Source organism: Dreissena polymorpha, chromosome 2, assembly GCF_020536995.1.
Source record: "Dreissena polymorpha isolate Duluth1 chromosome 2, UMN_Dpol_1.0, whole genome shotgun sequence".
Taxonomy (NCBI): domain Eukaryota; kingdom Metazoa; phylum Mollusca; class Bivalvia; order Myida; family Dreissenidae; genus Dreissena; species Dreissena polymorpha.
The window spans coordinates 45,510,185-45,532,571 of record NC_068356.1 but is presented as its reverse complement, the minus strand read 5'-3'; the positions used below and the strand labels follow the sequence as shown (position 1 = coordinate 45,532,571).

General features: G+C 35.8%; 1 protein-coding gene across 3 annotated transcripts in view; it reads left to right on the top strand.

Moving 5' to 3' along the window:
- LOC127866893 (H(+)/Cl(-) exchange transporter 7-like) overlaps positions 1-22,387 on the top strand; it is a 42,856-nt gene that overhangs the window by 2,195 nt on the left and 18,274 nt on the right. For all 3 annotated transcript variants that reach the window (XM_052407743.1, XM_052407744.1, XM_052407742.1), the window contains exons 2-13: positions 1,272-1,394; positions 5,226-5,291; positions 6,623-6,755; positions 9,288-9,397; positions 11,067-11,210; positions 13,449-13,532; positions 14,264-14,422; positions 14,790-14,900; positions 15,203-15,257; positions 16,250-16,449; positions 17,188-17,281; positions 18,908-19,077. In XM_052407743.1, coding sequence (XP_052263703.1) covers positions 1,272-1,394; positions 5,226-5,291; positions 6,623-6,755; positions 9,288-9,397; positions 11,067-11,210; positions 13,449-13,532; positions 14,264-14,422; positions 14,790-14,900; positions 15,203-15,257; positions 16,250-16,449; positions 17,188-17,281; positions 18,908-19,077 — 1,449 coding nt within the window. The remainder of the gene's footprint in view (positions 1-1,271; positions 1,395-5,225; positions 5,292-6,622; positions 6,756-9,287; positions 9,398-11,066; positions 11,211-13,448; positions 13,533-14,263; positions 14,423-14,789; positions 14,901-15,202; positions 15,258-16,249; positions 16,450-17,187; positions 17,282-18,907; positions 19,078-22,387) is intronic.

Here is a 22,387-nt window from a genome sequence, read left to right as displayed (position 1 = left end):
TTTCATTTGAGGTCTTTCCCTGGACATGTTGTTTTATCAGAAGTTAAGTAGTGAAGTTGGTATGCAGTTGCATGTTGCATATAATTTGAGAATATCTATTTTTGTTTTAGCGTAAATAATATATCTTTTGTGTATTGTGCATATTATGCATTTTTTTAATGTAGTAAATATAATGTTGTCCATAGAGAATTTCTATATAACTGGGTGGAAATATGAAGCAGATAATTGTTTAGTCCTGATTATTATAAGAGCTAAATTTAATTGTATGTTTTTATTTTTAAGAAACAAGTTTAATAATGAACAACTTTTGTAATAAAAAATTAAGGGTTGGAGGATATGTCTTTAAAAAAGGTTATTTATCACACAAACACAGTTGAATGTATCATATTAATTGTAAGCAATTGTAAAAATGAAATATTGATATAGAAGTACCATATTTGTTTTTAGAATCAATACAACATAACTATGCTACTTTCAGTGTAAATATTACAAATAGCACATACAATAATGACTTATTATCAAATGACTTAAGTAAAGTAAAGTTTCTGTGCACAGAAAGCATAAGAGGTAAATACCATATAATATATGTATATGTTATCTGATGCATATGCATTTAAATTTATAATAAAAATGCAAACTTAATAAGATAATTTGCATGATGTTCTATTAAAATATTTTGGTGACTATTGTTGTCCAAGTGTTTCTTGTAAACATGCTTATTGTTGCTCATTGACAAAGTATCATGAGTTTAAGCAATATTGGTCTAGTGCTTTTATAACAGTACAGGTAATTAATAAACAATTTTTCTCACCTTGAAAATGAATAGTCAATCATGGAATGATATCATTTTTCTTAATTCTTTATAATAATAGATAAAATTACCTAAGATGGATTAAGAATACCAGCCCAGTTCTAGAAACCAGAGTGTGGAGTACAATCAAATATGTGAAGGTTCAATGATTGGCAGTCCAGGATTTGAATGAGGAGTCTTTTTGTCTTGAGTTGTCTCTCATATTGTGTTTGAGCAGCAATCTGAGAAAACAGGGTTTATTGCAAGCCGTAAAGTGCAGTCTGCACAGGCTAATCAGGGATGACACTGTCTGTCTTAAATGGGTTTTTTGTTGAGAAGAGACTTCCTGGCGACAAAACATGCAATAACCACGGAAAATGTCATCAGATTAGCCTTTTCAGACTGCGCAGGCTTATTGGGGACAGCACTTTACGCACATGCATTAAATCCGGTTTTCCCAGACCAAGTTTTTTTTTTCCAGATCAATGATGACGGAATACAATCAGTGCCTCCACATGGTTATGATGCGGAAAATAATGGACTCCAATCAAATGTAGAGTTTGATATTGATGACACAAGCCATGTGTTGTCAGGAATGTACGAGGTACACATTCAGCATTTTTGTTTTAGATCACTGACCTACTGAGTCTAGTTGCTTAGCAACCAATCAAGAAAGAGTCTTACAGAAAAAGTGTTCTCATTTAGTTATAAGATTGTCATATCCAAGACATAACCTGTCTTATGCCTAGTTATGCTCCTTAGTTTTGTGCCCTTAAAGTAAGCAATTTTATGAAAGCAGCATGAATGTTCTAAGTATTAGGAGCTACTACTTCTACAAGCGATTTCATTGAAACTTAAACCATTTAATCATCATGAAGTGTGTACATGTATATGTGTAAGAAACTTTTTTCATGCCAAATAAAGAACATGTTTCTGAGTTATGTGCCCTTAAACTAAGCTGTTCTTATACATGTTGCAGAAGCAACAATGTTCTGCGTTTCTACATTTCTCAAGTGATTTACTTCACGAGAGCGTTTCAAATAAGCCTTAGGCTTTCTATGCAATAGAGCTAAAATAAATAGGTTTAAACTTAACTGAGGGATTTACTTGAAACTTGAACAATGTCAAGACAATGAAGTGCAGATATGCAAGACACATTTATAGCTTGAATTGATCCTCTGAGAAATATGCACTTGAATATGGCATGGCTTCTATGCCTGGGTCAAAACAATGGAAGGGTATTTTTAGTCACTTTTGAGACAAAGTATTAGTTGCCATTATTATTGTTGCTTTGTGTTTGTGGGTTATAATTAGATCAAAATTATACAAAAGTATGAAAAGTTGTCACAAACACAGCTAGCAATAACAAAATGAAAATTTATTGGCAAATATTATGGTAATCCAACATAAGCAGAGCAGGGCTTGACATTTATTTTTGAAACAAATTTTCCACTTGAACTAGTTCCATAAAATTTTACTTGTCCAGACGAAAAAAGTTACTTGTACTATCCTTAAAAAGTATCTACCGGTAAATAAACCATGTAACTGTTCAGTAATTTGACAACATATACATGTATATGGTAGCTTAGCACGAAATTATATGTTTATGGTGTCCCTCAATCTTTCAGTATGATTAAAACAATCCAATGATGCAATAGTGACTGATATAGTAAACAATCGGTTTACTCTATCATAGATCACAATAATGTTGAAATATCAATAAAAGCATTTATAGTTTGACAGCCAATTATTGTGCTTAGTGAATATCTTGATTTATAAACATACAAACTTGACTAGAGCTTAAGAATGTGTGTCAATTGTTAATGATGTTTCATAATCTTACTATAATAAACCACACGCAAGAATGAAGTTGTTAAATACAATATAAGCAAACAAACTAATAACAGTGTTGCAAATACAATTGTGTCAATATACTCCTTTGTTAATTGTGCAGTATAGTGTTCTCTGAATTGTTTGCAGTTAATTGTTTTAATTTCAACATCAGGTTTTGTTAGTTATAACCAGCAAACTTAATGGATTGGTTGCTAGATAATAAGAGAAAGAGAAGGCCTTCCATTTTTAGCTCACCTGAGCACAACGTGCTCATGGTGAGCTTTTGTGATCGCTTTTTGTCCGTCGTCCATTGTCCGTTGTGAGGCGTCAACATTTGCCTTGTTAACTCTCTAGAGTCCACATTTATTGTCCAATCTTCATGAAATTTGGTCAGAAGATTGGTTTCAATGATATCTTGGATGAGTTTGAAAATGGTTACGTTTGCTTGAAAAACATGGCTGCCAAAGGGCGGGGCATTTTTCCTTATATGGCTATATATGGCTATAGTAAAATCTTGTTAACACTCTAGAGGCCACAGTTATTGTCTGATCTTCATCAAACTTGGTCAGAAGATTCATCCCAATAATATCTTGGATGAGTTTAAAAATGATGCCGGTTGGTTGAAAAACATGGCCGCCAGGGGGCAGGGCATTTTTCCTTATATGGCTAAAGTAAAACCTTGTTAACACTCTAGAGGCCACATTTATTTTCCGATCTTCATGAAACTTGGTCAAAAGATTTGTCCCATTGATATCTTGGATGAGTTAAAAAATGGTAACCTTTGCTTGAAAAACATGACTGCCAAGTGAAGGGGCATTATTCTTTATATGGCTATATATGGCTATAGTAAAATCTTGTTAACACTCTAGAGGCCACATTTATTGTCCAATCTTCATGAAACTTGGTCAGAAGATTCATCACAATAATATCTTGGACGAGTTCAAAAATGATGCTGCTTGTTTGAAAACATGGCCGCCAGGGGGTGGGGCATTTTCCCTTATATGGCTATAGTAAAACCTTGTTAACACTCTAGAGGCCACATTTATTGTCCAATCTTGATGAAATATGGTCAGAAGGTTTGTCTTAATGATATCTTGGATGAGTTCGAAAATGGTTATGTTTGCTTGAAAAACATGGCCTCCAAGGGGCGGGGCATTTTTCCTTATAAGGCTATATAAGGCTATAGTAAAATCTTGTTAACACTCTAGAGGCCACATTTATAGTCCGATCTTCATGAAACTTTGTCAGAAGATTTGTCCCAATGATATCTTTGATGAGTTCGAAAATGGTTTTGGTTGCTTTAAAAACATGGCCACCAGGGGCGGGGATTTTTCCTTATATGGCTATATATATGGCTATAGTAAAACCTTGTTAACACTCTAGAGGCCACATTTATTGTCCAATCTTCATGACATTTGGTCAAAAGATTGGTCTCAATGATATCTTGGATGAGTTTGAAAATAATTATGTTTGCTTGAAAAAAATGGCTTCCAAGGGGCGAGGCATTTTTCCTTATATGGCTATAGTAAAATCTTGTTAACACTCTAGAGGCCACATTTACATTCGATCTTCATGAAACTTGGTCAAAAAATTCATCCCGATAATATCTTGGAAGAGTTCAAAAATGATGCCGATTGGTTGAAAAACATGGCTGCCAGGGGGTGGGGCATTTTTCCTTATATGGCTATACTAAAACCTTGTTAACACTGTAGAGGCCACATTTATTTTCCGATCTTCATGACACTTGGTCAGAAGATTTGTCCTAATAATATCTTGTTATCTCATGTGAGCGACTTTGGGCCTTTCAGGCCCACTTGTTTCATTTGTCTCTTCAGATAAGCAGACCCAATTTTTATTTGTCCCTCGCAATATTTTGGTTGTTTGGGACAATCGGACTGAACTTAATGTCAAGCCCTGTAATTATGCATAAATAAACTGCAAGGAAGAATGAAGTTGTGAAATGAAATACCTGGGAAATAACTGCAATAGTGTTGCAAATAGTACTATGCAATTATGCTCTCTTGTTTACAGCACAGTAAGTGTGTATCTATAAAACTTTGTGCTGTATTATTTTGATTTCAACATCAAGTTTTGTTAGTTAATACCAGCATACCTATTGGATCATTTGCTCGTTAATTATTAAAAAAGAAGAATTAGAATTTTTCACTTGTCCCGTCAGATTCACAGAGTATTTGTTTACTTGTCATTACCTATATTTTGTTTGTCCAGGACAATCAGAAAGGCGGCAATGTCGAGCTTTGAACAGCTGTGAATGCAAATGAGCCTTTTTCTGGAAAAAAACAGGTTTTAATTAATGTGCATTAAGTGCATCCCAGATGGGCCTGTTTGGTCCTTACCAGCTAATCAGGGACAACACTTTCCGCCTTAACTGGATTTTCAATAAGAAGAAAGGTCCTTTAAATGGAAAATACCATTAAAGCGTAAAGTGTCGTCACTGCTCAGCTAATGCAGACTGCACATGCTAATCTGGGATGACACTTTGCACACTTGCATTAAGCCCCATTTTCACAGAGTGAAGCTCAAATTGCTGTCTGCAGCAAGTGAAATGTCAGTGTTTGACAAGTGATGTTTTCTGTTCCAGAGTTTGGACTATGACGTTTGTGAAAACCAGATACATCTCAAAGATAAGCAGCTGCATTCAACCAGGGTAAGGGACAAAACATTGTCCAGTTTATTTCATTCACAGTCTACAGGTATTGAGGGTCATTACATTCTATTGTAAAGATCAAATGATTAAAAGGAGGTGCTAAAATGACATTCTAAATGGTCAGATAAGTGATGTGTGAAAGCAATCTGTATACAGGTGTAAGCAAATTAAAACCCCTTGAGTAAATAAGTGAAGGATAAGTATGGGACCGTTCCTTTAACTGGACCCTTTTAATAAACTAAAATAAATCACTGTCACAAATGAAAGTACTTATTCCCCCGGTAGGAGGGCATATAGTGATCGGACTGTCCGTCTGTGTTTCCGTCTTTCCGTCACACTTTGCGCTTTGAAAAATACTCATTACTTCTATGTCCCTTGAGATATACCGGTAACCTTCATATTTGGTATGCATGTGTATATGGACAAGGCCTTTCCATACGCACAAACATTTTGACCCCTGTGAACTTGACGTTGAACTTAGGGTCTGCATTTAGGTTTCAAAATCTGTGTTTAAGTTTTAAAAAAAAGCTCATAACTTCTATGCCCCTTGAGATATAACCTTCATATTTGGTATGCATGCGTATATGTACGAGGCATTTCCATACGCACACAAATTTTGACCCCTGTGACCTTGACGTTGAACTTAGGGTCCGCGTTTAGGTTTTGAAATCTGCGTTTAGGTTTTGAAAAATGCTCATTACTTCTATGTCCCTTGAGATATAACCTTCATATTTGGTATGCATGTGTATATGGACAAGGCCTTTCCAGACGCACAAAAATTTGACCCCTGTGACCTTGACATGGAACTTAGGGTCCGTGTTTAGGTTTCGAAATCTGCATTTAGGTTTGAAAAATGCTCATTACTTCTATGTCCCTTGAGATATAACCTTTATATTTGGTATGCCTGTGAATATGGACAAGGCCTTTCTATACGCACAAAAATGTTGACCCGTGATCTTGACCTTGAACTTGGGGTCCGTGTTTAGGTTTCGAAATCTGCGTTTAGGTTTCGAAAAAAGCTCATAACTTTATCAAACGTTTATAGGGGGCATAAGTCATCCTATGGTGACAGCTCTTGTTTACCCTATTACTGCATCTAAAGAGTTGTAAACAACCATTTGAGCCACGCTGTGAAAACAGAGATTAGTGCATGTGTATAAATTGTGTTTTCTCTGGTTAGTCTGTGCACAGGCTAATAAGGGACGACACTTTCTGCTTTTCTGAAATGTTTCGTATAAAGGAAGTCTTGTCTCTGATTGGGCTTCATTTTCACAGAGCAAGGCTCATGAATATTCTAATTGTTATGTTTCTATGGGGTTTGTATCTTTCAGTGGGTGCTGAAGCGCGAGCTGGCCCGTTGGTTTATCATGGGTATGATAGGAATCATCACAGGACTCATCGCCTCCCTTATAGATGTCTCTGTTGAGAAAATATCAGAGCTGAAATTCTCCTTCATAAAGAAATGTATTCTTGACTGATTTATTTTGGAGATTCTTGGACAAATTCAGTTGTTAAATGCCTGTTTTAAAATGGGTCATATTATGGAAACCCTTCTGTCTTTAATTCAAGGTGTTGTCCCTGATGACTTAAAGTCAGCCCAGGTTATTCCCCTTTACAAAAAAAAATGATAAGACAGAAGTGAGTAATTATTGCCCAGTGTCTATTCTTAGTATAATCTCTAAGATCTATGAAAATCTTTTTTTTTGACAAGGTTGAAGAATATCTTTGTAAAAATAATTTGTTCCAGTCTGGCTTTAGGCAAGGTTACTCACTGATACATGTCTAATTAATCTTTCTGATTTTATTACATTCCAAATGGATCAAGGCAATCTTGTTGGTATGATTCTTTTGGATTTTCAAAAGGCCTTTGATAGGCCTCTAGACCACCATATACTGTTAATGAAGATGGAAGCTTTAGGTCTCAGTAAAGATGTTTTAAGGTGGTTCAAATCGTACTATTCTGAATGGCAACAACTGGTTGATGTTTCAGGAATGTTTTCCTTCTTTTTGAATATTTCTTGTGGTGTTCCTCAGGGCTTAATCCTTGGACACCTTCTGTTTTTAATCTATGTAAATGACATGTCAGCAGTTGTAAAAAACAAGCTTTTCTTGTATGCTGATGATTCTGGCATTATTGTTACCAGATAAAAATAAATCTGATGTTGAAAATGCCTTGAATGAGGAAATTGAGATTGTTAGTAAATGGCTCATTGACAAATAATTGTCATTACTCTTAGGAAAACATGAGTCCATTCTTGTTGCCTCTAAGCCCAAACTGCAGTTTAATCCTTATCTAAATGTATCATGTAATGGCCAGGTTATTGAGCCAACCTCTTCTGTTAATTATCTTGGTGCAACATTGGATCAAAATTTATCTTGTGATTCAATGGCTATTCAGTCATTAAAAAGGCAAACTCTAGGTTAAAATTTTTATATAGGAAACATGAATATCTCACTCAACATACTAAGAAACTTTAGGTTATGTCACTTATTCAATGTAATTTTGACAATGCCTGCTCCTTTTGGTATTATGGTTTGAATAAATCATGGATGAACAGGTTACAGGTAACTCAAAATAAGTTGGTAAGGTTTGTTTTGAATTTAGACCCATGGTCACACATTGGTCTTGAGCAATTTAAACTATTAAATTGGCTACCAGTATCCAAATGAGTCAATCAAAATATTCTGACTCAAGTATTTAAAATTGTTGCTGCTACAGACCCTGATTATATGGATGAGCATTTCATTTCGGTTAAGGAAACACATGGTCACAAAACAAGGTTCGGTAAAAAAAAGGCTCTTTCACAATGCCAAAGGTTAAACGTTTCAAAATCAAATCCTTTGCGTTTGTGGGTTGTAAACTATGGAATGGGTTACCTCCTTCTATTACTAATATATCTGAGTCCCATAGGTTTAAGGTTGCCGTCAAAGACCACTTTTGAAGTCAGATTTTATAATATTCTTTTACTAAGTAATCTGTATAATGTGTGTTTTAATACATTCTGCTTCTTAATTACATTTCACTAGTCAGTTTGTGATGTTGATGTTGTAATTATCTGTGATAAATTTTTATTTGCTATAACTATTTTAATTTCTTAAGTCATTTATTAACTTCATGTTGTATGTGCTCATTTTTAATTGTGATATTTCTACAATAATGTCCACCAAATCAAGTATTATTAATGCTCAGTTTAAATCTGTGATATATTATTAAGCAACACTTCATGTCTCTCTATGTCATGCCACCATCTATCTATCTATCTATCTATCTATCTATCTATCTATCTATCTATCTATCTATCTATCTATCTATCTATCTATCTATCTATCTATCTATCTATCTATCTATCTATCTATCTATCTAGCTATCTAGCTATCTAGCTATCTATCTATCTTTCCAGTGGACAGATGATATTCAAGTCAATGTTTGCACTCTATTTCAAAAACTTAAATCTGATCATCATGAAACTTGTTTCTGGATATTACATCTTAGCAGGTTTGATAACTGCCATTTTTCTTGATGCACATATGAATTATGGCCCTTAAATTATATTTAAAACAATGGCCAATTTAACCTTGTCAGCTCTCCTATTCAAAATTAGTTGTATTTGTATTAGCATCAATCTTTGTTACAATATTGCTGTCTTAAGAAACAAGCTGTAGTGAGATATATAATATATATACCATAGTATTTCAAATGGCAACACATTTAACAGATCACAACTAAAAATAATTACTATAAAATAAGTTCTTTATTGTTTGTTTCACTTTTGAACTTGGAAAAATGCAAAAATGGATCTTATGGCATTTGCTGCCAGTTGAGTTTCGACAAGCCACGTCAATGACACAATCTGGTAAGGAGTAACCCTGTCCACTGTAAAGTCATGCAAGGTTTCCTGGTCTCATTGGATGCGCAAGCTGGTCTGGAGCATAAGACCCATGTTCTCATTTTGCAGCCCATACTGTATCAGTAATATGTCCTTAACAGTAGTTCAGATGTGGACCAGTGCACGGAGAAATACTGCCTGATAGAGCCAATGTTGTCTTGGGTGGCCATCAATGCTGTTATTGTGTTCGTTGGATCTACACTTTGCACTTTTATAGCAGTAGGTAATCTTGCATGTACAACAGTTTATTATATGCTTAAGTCCATATTCTGCCTCAACTGCACAGAAATAATTCCCATATGATGCTCCTCGCTGGTTTTCCAATTCCATATTACCATACTAGCCGGATTACTTTTAATGACTTCACTTTGAATGCAGAAAATTATAAGAGCATTCTTGGTTAGTTATGAACACTGAAACTCATTTTTTTAACTTATATGATTCAAAGTTGTATACAATAAAAGGAACATTACGCTAGTCAATTGTTCCATGTGTTTGTATCAGTCTTGTGGTTTGCGCTATTTCGTATCACACTCGTGGCTCCACCTCTCATGAGATACGTCATCACACAAGCCACTTTACTGATACAAACGCATGGAACAATTTACTAGCATAATATTCCGTATTTATTTGACTTTTAAATGTTTGTTATAAAAGAAAAGTATTTATGAAAAAAGTATTTATCAACATTTCCAAATAAGTCAGCTGCAAAATATTCCCCATTCTAAGTTATACATGACTTCATTTTTGTATATTCTTTGCTATTTCATTATCCATTATGACATTTTTTATGCCCCCTTTCGAAGAAAAGGGGGTATATAGTTTTCGCACTGTCCGTCAGTCAGTCTGTCTGTCTGTGAGTCTGTCACACTTTTCGTGTCCGCTCTCTCATTCAAATAGTTTTCATCCGATCTATAAGAAACTTGGTCAGAAATTGTATCTAGACCATATCTAAGTCAAGTTCGAATAGGGGTACTGCTGGGTCAAAAACTAGGTCACGGGGTCGAAAAAACAAATCCAAGGGAAGTTGTAAGCTTTAAATGGACATAGTTATCTGACCTGCCAAATTATATATTTTTGTTAAATAAATCAAAGCAGCGCAGTAGGCAGCATTGTGTTTCTGATAAACACATCGTGGTAAAAGGTCAAGGTCATCCTTCAAGATCTAAGGTCAAAAATACAAATCCAAGGGAAGTAATAAGCTTTAAAGGGAGATAATTATTCAATATTGAACATAGCAACTTGATATTTGGCATGCATGTGTTTCTCATAGAGCTGCACATTTTGAGTGGTGAATCTACAGTCACGGTAGTGGCTTTTAATTATTTGCTACTAAAAGTAGAGATTTGTTAGAGACTATTATTTTCAAGGGAAGTAATTTATATAATTATAAATCTCAGATTATATATTTCCTTACCAAGAATTTAAGTTCTTTTCACAGATACTGTACAGATTTTTTATTTTGATTATTTATAACTCAAATGATTATTATCATTTCTTTCCTGTTCTAATTTGGGAATGGTAGGGTTCATTACATACCTGTGGACTTATGTCCATAGATACATGATGAACTCTGGCTTTGAACCCTTTGATAAACCACAGGCCTTGGGTCATTTTTGACTGTCTACAGACCCCCCCCCCCCCCCCTCGGTTGATTGGACAAAATCCAAGGGCAATAATAAGCTTTAAAGGGAGACGATTTCTATACCTGCCAAATGTTAAATTGAAATTTTATTTCAAAGCGGCGCAGTAGGGGGCATTGTGTTTTTAAACTGCAGATATTATTTCTTAGGACATCTTTTCAATTTAAATGCAAAAACTGCATCTGTTGAATGGTAAATATTTAATGTACATGTTCTTTTCACACAAAATGTAACGTCTGTTCCAGCCGGTGGCGGCAGGTAGCGGTATCCCGCAAATCAAGTGTTTCCTCAATGGTGTCAAGGTACCGCAAGTTGTACGCCTGAAGACGCTCATCGTCAAGGTTATAGGAGTCATAGCCTCCGTCGTTGGCGGGCTGGCTGTCGGCAAGGTGCTTTGTTTTGTGGCATTGCATTATATTTAGAATGGCAGGCAGTGTATCAGAGTCCCTCTGTCAGTTGGTCTTTTTTGTTGATCTGTTTGCATACATTGAGCTGCATTCTGGGAAAACTGGGCTTAATTCATGTGCGTAGTGTCATGCAGTATTAGACCGGTCATGTGCGTAGTGTCATGCAGTATTAGACCGGTCATGTGCGTAGTGTCATGCAGTATTAGACCGGTCATGTGCGTAGTGTCATGCAGTATTAGACCGGTCATGTGCGTAGTGTCATGCAGTATTAGACCGGTCATGTGTGTAGTGTCATGCAGTATTAGACCGGTCATGTGCGTAGTGTCATGCAGTATTAGACCGGTCATGTGCGTAGTGTCATGCAGTATTAGACCGGTCATGTGTGTAGTGTCATGCAGTATTAGACCGGTCATGTGCGTAGTGTCATGCAGTATTAGACCGGTCATGTGCGTAGTGTCATGCAGTATTAGACCGGTCATGTGCGTAGTGTCATGCAGTATTAGACCGGTCATGTGTGTAGTGTCATGCAGTATTAGACCGGTCATGTGCGTAGTGTCATGCAGTATTAGACCGCTCATGTGCGTAGTGTCATGCAGTATTAGACCGCTCATGTGCGTAGTGTCATGCAGTATTAGACCGGTCATGTGCGTAGTGTCATGCAGTATTAGACCGGTCATGTGCGTAGTGTCATGCAGTATTAGACCGGTCATGTGCGTAGTGTCATGCAGTATTAGATCGGTCATGTGCGTAGTGTCATGCAGTATTAGACCGGTCATGTGCGTAGTGTCATGCAGTATTAGACCGGTCAGTCCTCACAGGCTTATCAGGGATGACACTTTCTGTCTGAACTGTATTATTTTTTAGTATTTTGTATTATACTTAAGAATTGAATAGCATTTTTCTGCATTTCATTGGTGTATGAACTGTCAGGAAAATTACGCCTGATTTGAATTAACGCCGACGGCTATTCAATTCTTATAATTACAACAAAAAATTATCTTAAAGCTGAAATTCTTTCGTGGTTAAGGGTCATAAAAGTCCTTTTTAATCTAGCGTATGAATCTATTTTCAGTTTCGGATTCATCTACGTCAAACAGGCATATCGTTGAAGTTCGCGCAAAAAATATAACATCATTTTGCTATTGTCAGATTAAAAAAAACACCATTAAGTTTCGCACAAAACAAAACGTCATTTTTGCAACTTTTTTATGGCCAGAAAGTAGCGCTATGAATATTCATGTTTACATTTGCATACGAAGTGGGTTCATCGGAAAATGAAAAACTGGTCACGTGAACAAATTATCCAATCAGAATGCAGCATCCACATGAATGTGACAGAAGTTGTAATTATAATTATTTAATATATGTTCTTGTATTTGAATGTGGCTGTGGGAAAACGGGAATTAATGCCTGTGCGTATTAATGCCTGTGCGCATTAATGCCTGTGCGTATTAATGCCTGTGCGTATTAATGCCTGTGCGTATTAATGCCTGTGCGTATTAATACCTGTGCGTATTAATGCCTGTGCGTATTAATGCCTGTGCGTATTAATGCCTGTGCGTATTAATGCCTGTGCGTATTAATGCCTGTGCGTATTAATGCCTGTGCGTATTAATGCCTGTGCGTATTAATGCCTGTGCGTATTAATGCCTGTGCGTATTAATGCCTGTGCGTATTAATGCCTGTGCGTATTAATGCATGTGCGTATTAATGCATGTGCGTATTAATGCCTGTGCGTATTAATGCCTGTGCGTATTAATGCCTGTGCGTATTAATGCATGTGCGTATTAATGCCTGTGCGTATTAATGCCTGTGCGTATTAATGCCTGTGCGTATTAATGCCTGTGCGTATTAATGCCTGTGCGTATTAATGCATGTGCGTATTAATGCCTGTGCGTATTAATGCCTGTGTGTATTAATGCCTGTGCGTATTAATGCCTGTGCGTATTAATGCATGTGCGTATTAATGCCTGTGCGTATTAATGCCTGTGCATATTAATGCATGTGCGACATGTGTCTTCCTAGATTAGTCTTGCAGCCTCACAGGATAATCAGAGATGACAGTTAGGCTTTTATTGTAATTTTCATTTAAATAAAGACTCTTCTTAGCAAATGATCAGTTTAGGGGAAAAGTGTTGTCTATTATTAGCCTCTGCTGATTGCACATGCATTACACCCCATTTTCCCACACTGGGACTCATTTCTAAATCTACTTGACAGGAAGGCCCTATGATTCACTCAGGAGCCGTGGTGGCAGCAGGGATCTCTCAGGGACGATCCTCGACCTTTAGGTTTGATTTAAAGGTAACACCCACCTTTTAACATTTAGGCATTGCATGTTCATGTGTTGGGAATTTCATGTTTTGTATAAAAGTTGTTTACATTGATGTAAAATGTTTGGTAAGTTTTATTAAATTTGTAATATTGAATATTATTCAATATAATATTTTTTTCATCTTCATGCCATAAAAATAATATTATAAATTTCATATTAATTTTAACAGATCTTAAGCATCATATGTGAAAGCCTCAAATGAATAAAAATCACATTGTTTAAAAATCATATGCGTAAACATCACATGAGTAAACTTCACATGCATAAACATCACATGTGTAAAAATCACATGCATTAACATCACATGTGAAAACATCACATGCATAAATATCACATGTGCAAACATCACATGCATAAACATCACATGTGTTTACAAACATCACATGCATTAATATCACATGTGCATAAATCACGTGCATAAACATCACATATAGAAAAATCACTCGCATTAATATCTCACATGTTAACATCACATGATTATGTAAATATCACATGCATAAACAGGAAATGGGTAAACATGTGCATAAACATCACTTGCATTAATATCACATGAATTAATATCAAGTACATAACAATCATCTGCATAAATATAATAAGCATGAAATTCACATGCATGAATTTATATGCATTAATATATACCATAAATAAACTTCACATTTATCCACCTTACATGTGTCTTATGGTTTTGTGTGTGTTGCAGTTGTTTGAGTATTTTCGCTCGGACACAGAGAAGCGTGACTTTGTGTCTGGCGGGGCGGCAGCAGGTGTGTCTGCTGCGTTCGGTTCCCCTGTCGGTGGGGTACTCTTCAGTTTGGAAGAGGGAGCCAGCTTCTGGAATCAGGCTCTCACATGGAGAATTGTTAGTCACAGATATGGAAATTATTATTTGTTATGTTAATTTGAATTATTTAAGTGTTACAAAAATATACTCCACAGAATGAAAAGCACTGCAACCTTTTCAATGTATTATTATAAGATTGTCCATGTCAAATACATAATTCTTCCATATTTGTCAAATATTTTTTGCTTGAACACATTCATGAACTACTTTAATAATATAATGATAAGTATTATTGCAAGATGAAAAATCTGAAAAAAACTTGGAAATGCTGCTATTTCAATGTTATTTATAGAAAAAAACAACAGTTTTCATGTGGTGTTTTATAGCTTTTTTTCAGTTTATAATAGAATGATTTTCTTCTATTTGTATTTATTTGCAATTTCAGTTCTTTGCCTCCATGTTATCCACCGTGACCCTGAACATCATAGCCAGCTGCCGTAATGGCAACTGCTTCAACCTTTCACTGCCCGGTCTCTTCAACTTTGGCAATTTTGGAGTAAGCAGTTCTCAAGTTTATTTCAATTATTGCTGCTTTTGTTTGTGTCTGATTTTGTTGCTGTCTGATTGCAGTTGAGTCTGTCCTGATTTGATGGTGTTTGGATTTTGATTGTGCCAGAATTTCATGGTCCTGATTTTAATTTCATTTTATTTTTGATAGTGTCTAAACTCAATTGTGTCTTATTTTGATGCTGTCTGGATAACATTATGTCAGATTGTGATTCAATTGTGTCTTATGTCAGAATCTGATTTTGATGGTGTCAAATTTTAGAACCTGATTTTAATGGTGTCTTATTTCAGACTGTGAGCTATGATCCGAGAGAGCTCTTCTTTTTCGCCATCATGGGTTGTATTGGTAAGCAGATTTGATATATCAAAAGTATGTTAAAATTAAACATAAAAACATATTGAGATTAAAGCTTAAGTATTATGTTGAGTATTTATAACAAAACCAATACAACAAATCTCACAATAAACACTTATTTTAAACAACATAAATAACAAATTTAGTAGAACATATATTTCCTTTTCAAAACACCAACACAGATTCTCCAATGTGAAGCTGAAGCTTTGTGAATATAAATTCTACCATGTGAATCACTGGATACATCAAGGACTACACTTTCTGCCCATTTTATTGCAAATGGACTTAATGTAAACTTAAACTTCTATAAAAGCCGAAGAGTAGTCGGATTAGCTTGTGTGGGCTGTACAGAAAAATCTGGGGTAACACTTGACACACATGCATTTAGCTCTGTTTTCCCAGAGCAATGCTGATAGATTTCAAGTAAATACAAAGGGCAATAACTCTGTGAACACTGGAGACAGAGTTACAGTACTCTACTTTTTTCTTTAAACCATTAACAATATTTGAAGGTTTATTTGAAGTGCTTTAATACTTGCAGAGTTATGTTTCACACAAGAAATGGACTATACAAAAATAAAGAAAAAGTGCAGTTACTCCAACAATACTAAGTAGAAAGTTAAAGTTCTTCTATATTCACTTCCTTTTATCTTCCTTATTCAATTTATTCAGTTTTATTTGAATGCCTTCAATACAAAGGTAGTTATGCTCCACACAAGAACATTTACGAAATGCAAAGGCTCTGTTAATCATGAAGAGTGAGTTGTGGGTTTTGTACTCAGCACTTGCCCTGAATTCTCTCTGTCAGAATCACTTCGATACTTCTGAGTTATGCTCTGAGCATTAAGTGGGACAGACAGACGGACGGATGGTAGGACAGATATTCAATTACTATATTCTTCTCTTTACGGGCATAAAAACATAATTAGTATATACCAATACAATATGACAGGACATGACGCACTATTTCTACTGAATTGCAGGTGGATTGCTGGGTGCTTTGTTCATCTTCATCAACACTAAGCTGACTGTGTTCCGTATCCGCTACATTCACAACAGGTTTGCAAAGGTGGCAGAGGCTGTATTGGTGGCCATTTTGTCTGGCACCATTTCGTTTCTCACCATTCTTTTGTACAATGACTGCCAACCAATGCGGGCTGAACCAGCAACATACCCTGTTCAGGTGAGGAACACATAAACTTGTGCCTTGTATGCTCCGTAGGATTACAATGTACTATTAAACTTCTATAACTATTACCATATACAATATACCATTGCCTTATCAACTGTTGTTGAGTAATTTAAGTTGTTTAGTTGTTTTTATTCATGACAGTTTCTTTTTTGGTATATTTTTAAAGGATAATGTGAGATTTCTGCACATTCTTCTGTTTGCCACCTGTGAACAAAGGTCAGATGTTTGTCGCTAAAAAAATAAACACACTTTAAATTGTTTTCACTCAAAAAGAACATCAAATGTAATAACTGAACTTTTCATACATATTGAGCTTTAGGTTTTCCATGTGTCTGTCCATCAATTCCACTTTCTGCCGGTCAGTTAGCAATCTTTGAAATAACTTTAAAACTATGTCAGATATTATTATGAAACTAGGTATATATATTGATTTTAATCGCATAATCATGCATAGGATTATTATAAAAGAGATTTTAAAAGATCAAATGACTGGTGATTAGATTTTTGCTGGTAAGGTACTAATTTATTGCTTGAAATACAGAAAAAGCATACAATGCTTTCCAGTCATATGCAAAATAAAAATCATTTTATTTACCGGTAATATTTATTTTTGGTAATATTTGAAATTTATTTAGTTTTTTATGGCAGATATTTAATAAGCGCTAAGAAACCTAAAGCTAGCCATGGTAATTTCAATTCAATTGCTACTTCACTCACTTTTGTTTCCAGTTTTTCTGCCCAGATGGTCAGTACAGCTCCACTGCAGGCCTTTTCTTCCAGACCCCAGAGAGCAGTGCTATTCATCTTTTCCATGATGCTGAAGGTGGGTTTTCATGTAGCAATATTTCAGCGGCTTTCTGGGAACACTGGGCTTAACGCATGTGCATAACATGTAATCCCAAATTAGCCTGTGCAGTATGCTTTTGCGGATTTTGTTCATTTAAAGGAATACTCTTTTAAACGAAAATCCAGTTTAGGAGTAATGTGTTGTTCCTGATAAGCCTGTGTGGATTGCACAGGCTAATCCGGAATGACACTTTACACACATGCATTAAGCCCTGTTTTTCCAGAATAAGGCTTATTTCATCACACTTGCTAATACTGTACCACATGTATTAGTTTCTGGTGCTCTTGGCTTTATGGATTATGGATATCAAGGGATATCTAGACTGATGAGACTGATGAATACTGAAATAGTGTTTTTTTATTAATTTAAAAAAATATAATAAAGCCTTTCTCTTAGAAAATAAAGTCGGCTTTCCGAGCCGTTGAACACAGAAAAACTGTTTTTTCCTCCTCCACCTACATCCTGCTGACACTGATCCTACAGGACTCGTGTTTTTCATGTTTCACCTATGGAACCTGTTTCCCCAGTGCTGTAATGGTCTGTTCATATCCAGCAAGCTCATCATTACCATTGGAGCCTTGCTCTTGGAAAACGTGCATAGAGTAGTGTGTAACCTGCATAGAGTAGTGTGTAACCTGCATAGAGTAGTGTTTAAAGAGTCATAGGGTAGTGTGTAAAGAGTCATAGAGTAGTGTGTAAAGAGTCATAGAGTAGTGTGTAAAGAGTCATAGGATAGTGTGTAAAGAGTCATAGGGTAGTGTGTAAAGAGTCATAGGGTAGTGTGTATAGTCATTTAGTAGTGTGTAAAGAGTCATAGGGTAGTGTGTATAGTCATTTAGTAGTGTGTAAACTGCATAGAGTAGTGTGTAAAGAGTCATTTAGTAGTGTGTAAAGAGTCATTTAGTAGTGTGTAAAGAGTCATTTAGTAGTGTGTAAAGAGTCATTAGTAGTGTGTAAAGAGTCATTTAGTAGTGTGTAAAGAGTCATTTAGTAGTGTGTAAACTGCATAGAGTAGTGTGTATAGAGTCATTCCAGATAAGCCTGTGCAGTTCTAACAAGCTTAATAGAGATGACACTTTCAGCTTAAATGGGATGTTTTGTTAAAAGGTCTTTTCTAAACCACAATCCAGTTAACATGGCAACTGTCATCCCTGATTAGCCTGTGAGGACTGACTGTTTATGCACATGCTTTAAGCCCTGTTTTTTAGGGCAATTTTTATGCTCAATTTTGGGGGGAGCATATAGTCGCTGCTTCGTCTGTCCGTGTGTGTGTCCGTCCTTGCACTTTTTGTCCGGGTTATTTCTCAGCAACTAATAACCGGAATTCAATGAAACTTTATGGGAAGCTTCACTTTCAAGAGGAGATGTGCATATTATCAGCGGTTTCTGGTCGGATGATTTTTCACAGAGTTATGGCCCTTTAAAAATTAATTTTCTTTAAAAAAAAATCTTGTCCCCCCAACTACTGTGCCCTCAAGACGTTTCCTTTTATCTGAATATATAGTGCAATATTGTGACAAAAAAAACTTTTGGGAGCATCACCCGTCTCCGACGGTTTCTTGTTAACAATTAAATTCAAAATATACATATTTCTGTCTCCAGGTACATACAGATTAGAGACATTGGGCCTGTTCACGGTGGTGTTCTTTGTCCTTGCCGTGTGGACTTACGGACTCTCCATTCCCAGTGGTCTGTTCATTCCTAGCCTGCTCTTGGGGGCAGCCTGGGGGAGGCTGTTTGGACGCAGTCTTCAGCTTATCTTCCCTCATGCAGTAAGGCATATATAACATGATTTATTACATGAGTTTTATTTACCTCATTGTTATTATACCCGCTTGTTTCCAAGTAGATTTATATACTTGGTCTTCTATTTTTTAAAGTGCAACATGTGATCATGCATACATAACTTCATAGGATATGAAGTTTTTATTGTTTGTTTTTTATGCCCTCCCCCCCCCCCCCCCCCCATATATAGGGTGGCATATAGCAGTTGAACAGTCAGTCTGTGCGTCCGTTCGAAAACTTTAACATTGGCCATAATTTTTGCAACATAATTTTTGCAACATTGAAGATAGCAACTTGTCATGCATGTGTATATGATGGAGCTGCACATTTTGAGTGGTGAAAAGTCAAGGTCAAGGTCATCCTTCAAGGTCAAAGGTAAAAAAATAAATCCAAGGGAAGAAACAATATTTAAAGTAGATAATTTCTATTTTATATCATTTAGCAGGTACAGATCATTTTCACAAGGGAAGTAATATTTTTTAAAGGGATATAATCCACACACACAAAATCATTCAAAGCGGCGCAGTAGGGGGCATTGTGTTTCTGAACAAACACATCTCTTGTTATTGTGCTAGATTAAACAATAAAATAGTTATGCCACTTCTAATTATTTTATGGTTTAAACTTAAGGTTACACACTGTGGGTTATTGACAAGCTATAGTAATTACGGTAGAGGCTGTATGTATTTGTGACATTTTGGGATTGGATCATTACATTTTCGTGTTCTTGTTTGGTTCATAACTTTATTGTGCATGATGGGATTTTAAAAAGGTATTGGGTACAAATGATTCTTAGATCAAGCTGATGTGCTGCATGCATGAACGATATGTCTAGCCTTAAGGTAATGGCCAGTTGGTGACACTGACTTTCTGCCTGGGTCACTTGAAGGTCAAGGTCACAGTAACTTAAGCTGCATTCATCAACTATGTGATTCACTTTAAGGTCAAGGTCACAGTGCCGCTGATGTGCTGCTTGCATTCACTTTGTCAATCACTTAAAGGTCAAGGTCACAGTGCCGCTGATGTGCTGCTTGCATTAACTTCGTCATTCACTTAAAGGTCGAAGTCACAATGCCGCTGATGTGCTGCATTCATCAACTATGTCATTCACTTAAAGGTCAAGGTCACAGTGCCACTGATGTGCTGCTTGCAACAACTTTGTGATTCACTTAAAGGTCAAGGTCACAGTTCCACTGATGTGCTGCTTGCATTAACTTTGTCATGCACTTAAAGGTCAAGGTCACAGTGCCGCTGATGTGCTGCTTGCAACAACTTTTTGATTCACTTAAAGGTCAAGGACACAGTTACACTTGTGTGCACAAGTGTGTACATATTCTGTACAGGGGTATAATGAATGGAGTTGTATATTTCTTGCTCAGAACTTCATTGTGCTTGATTTTCAATAAATACCAAAAATAATTTTGTGTAGAGATGCTGTCTCAAACAAGTGTTCCGCGGTCGGAGACATATGCATCCCCCAACCACCTTGACCTTTGACCTAGTGACCTGAAAATCAAGGGGTCATCTGCCCGTCATAATCAATGTACCTATGAAGTTTCATGGTCCTAGACCTAAGCGTTCTTGAGTTATCATCCGGAAACCATTTGGTAGACGGACCGACCGACAGACCGACATGTGCAAAACAATATACCCCCTCTTCTTCAAAGGGGGGCATACAAATGTAACTATACATAAGTTCTGCCAGCCCACTTTTATTTTTAGTGTCTACTCACCTTTAGCAGGAAAATTTAAAGTTCAAAATTTCAACAAAAATTGTTCTTTGTCTATAGATCAGCAAGTATTTCTCATGCATTTGGAGCAACAGTAAATGTGCTAGTTGTTTAGCAAAATCACAAGATTGAATTTTGTTTACTAGCCTGATGAATATAAACTAAGCAAATCAAATATGCTGTGAACTTAAATTAATAATGTTAATTTACCTGTAATCATTTTAGTATAAATTTATTCTTTATGCATTTAAATACTGGTATCTATATTTGGTTAACTGCTTCCACTATTTTAACACAGGTTAACTAGTAGATATTTATCACTGCATATACATTTATCATTATAATGGATGCAATAATATGATAATTTGCTGAAAAAACACGGTAAGTAGTGCTTTATTTCAAATAACTTTTTAAAATTATTTTTCTTAAGAATTTCACATAGTGCATAAAAGACAGATTTTAATGCTGCTTATGGCAATGTGAAATACATCGGAATTACTTTATTGAATAAGCCTGTGTTCTTTTTAAAACATTCCGTATATACTGCATTAATTGTACACGGTTTTGCTTCACGCAACATGAAATTTTGTCAACGATTTCAGACGTATTCAAAGATTTATTCTTATACCTTAAAATATAGACATAAACTGCAAGAAAAACTGTCTTTTATGCGCTAAAGATTTTTGCAGATGTATTTCAATTACTTCATTTTACACCCTGGCTCCTAGCTCTTCTAATACAAATAAAATCAATTTATGAGTTATCTTTCTTTGATTAGCACTATGACAGAGGAATTTTGTAACTATCAGGAATATTTACAGATGTTAATGTTCACAAACCTGTTTGTAACTATGTTTTAAGGCCATGTCCCACTGCCTTAGCTTAATATTAAACATGCTGTTGAGCTGAGATGCTTTAATATTTTTTTAACAAAAAATAAAAATAACAATATGTTTAATCAATCCTCATCCCATACCATCAGACTTTACTATTACTGTATTTGATAGATCCGCATCCCATACCATCAAACTATACTATTACTGTATTTGATAGATCCGCATCCCATACCATCAAACTATACTATTAATGTATTTGATAGCATTGGTATGCAATGTTAAGAATGTTTGTGTCCATGTACTCATGTTGTCATGTTATAATAATTCAGAGTTATTCTTAAATAAACATGGACCTGTTGAAAAGTGAAGTTTTTGTAAACACATGGGGGTATGGTATTTTCCTCCCCTAATTTGTTACCATTATCACACGGATTGTGTGAATTTTAGAATATCTTCTGTGACTAACATAGTATGAGCTTTGTTCTGGAAAAAATTTGGCTTTATGCATGTGCCTTTTAAAAGTGTCGTCGCAGATTAGCCTTTGAAATGTGCACAGGCTAATCAGGGACAAACTTTTCCGGCTAAACTGGATAATTGTGTAGAAGAAACGTCCTTTAAACGAAAAATTCCAATACAAAAAAAACAAGTGTTGTCCCAAATCAGCCTCTGCCGACTCCACAGGCTAACCTGGGAGGACACTTTATGCACATGCATGAAGCCTATAGGTTTCC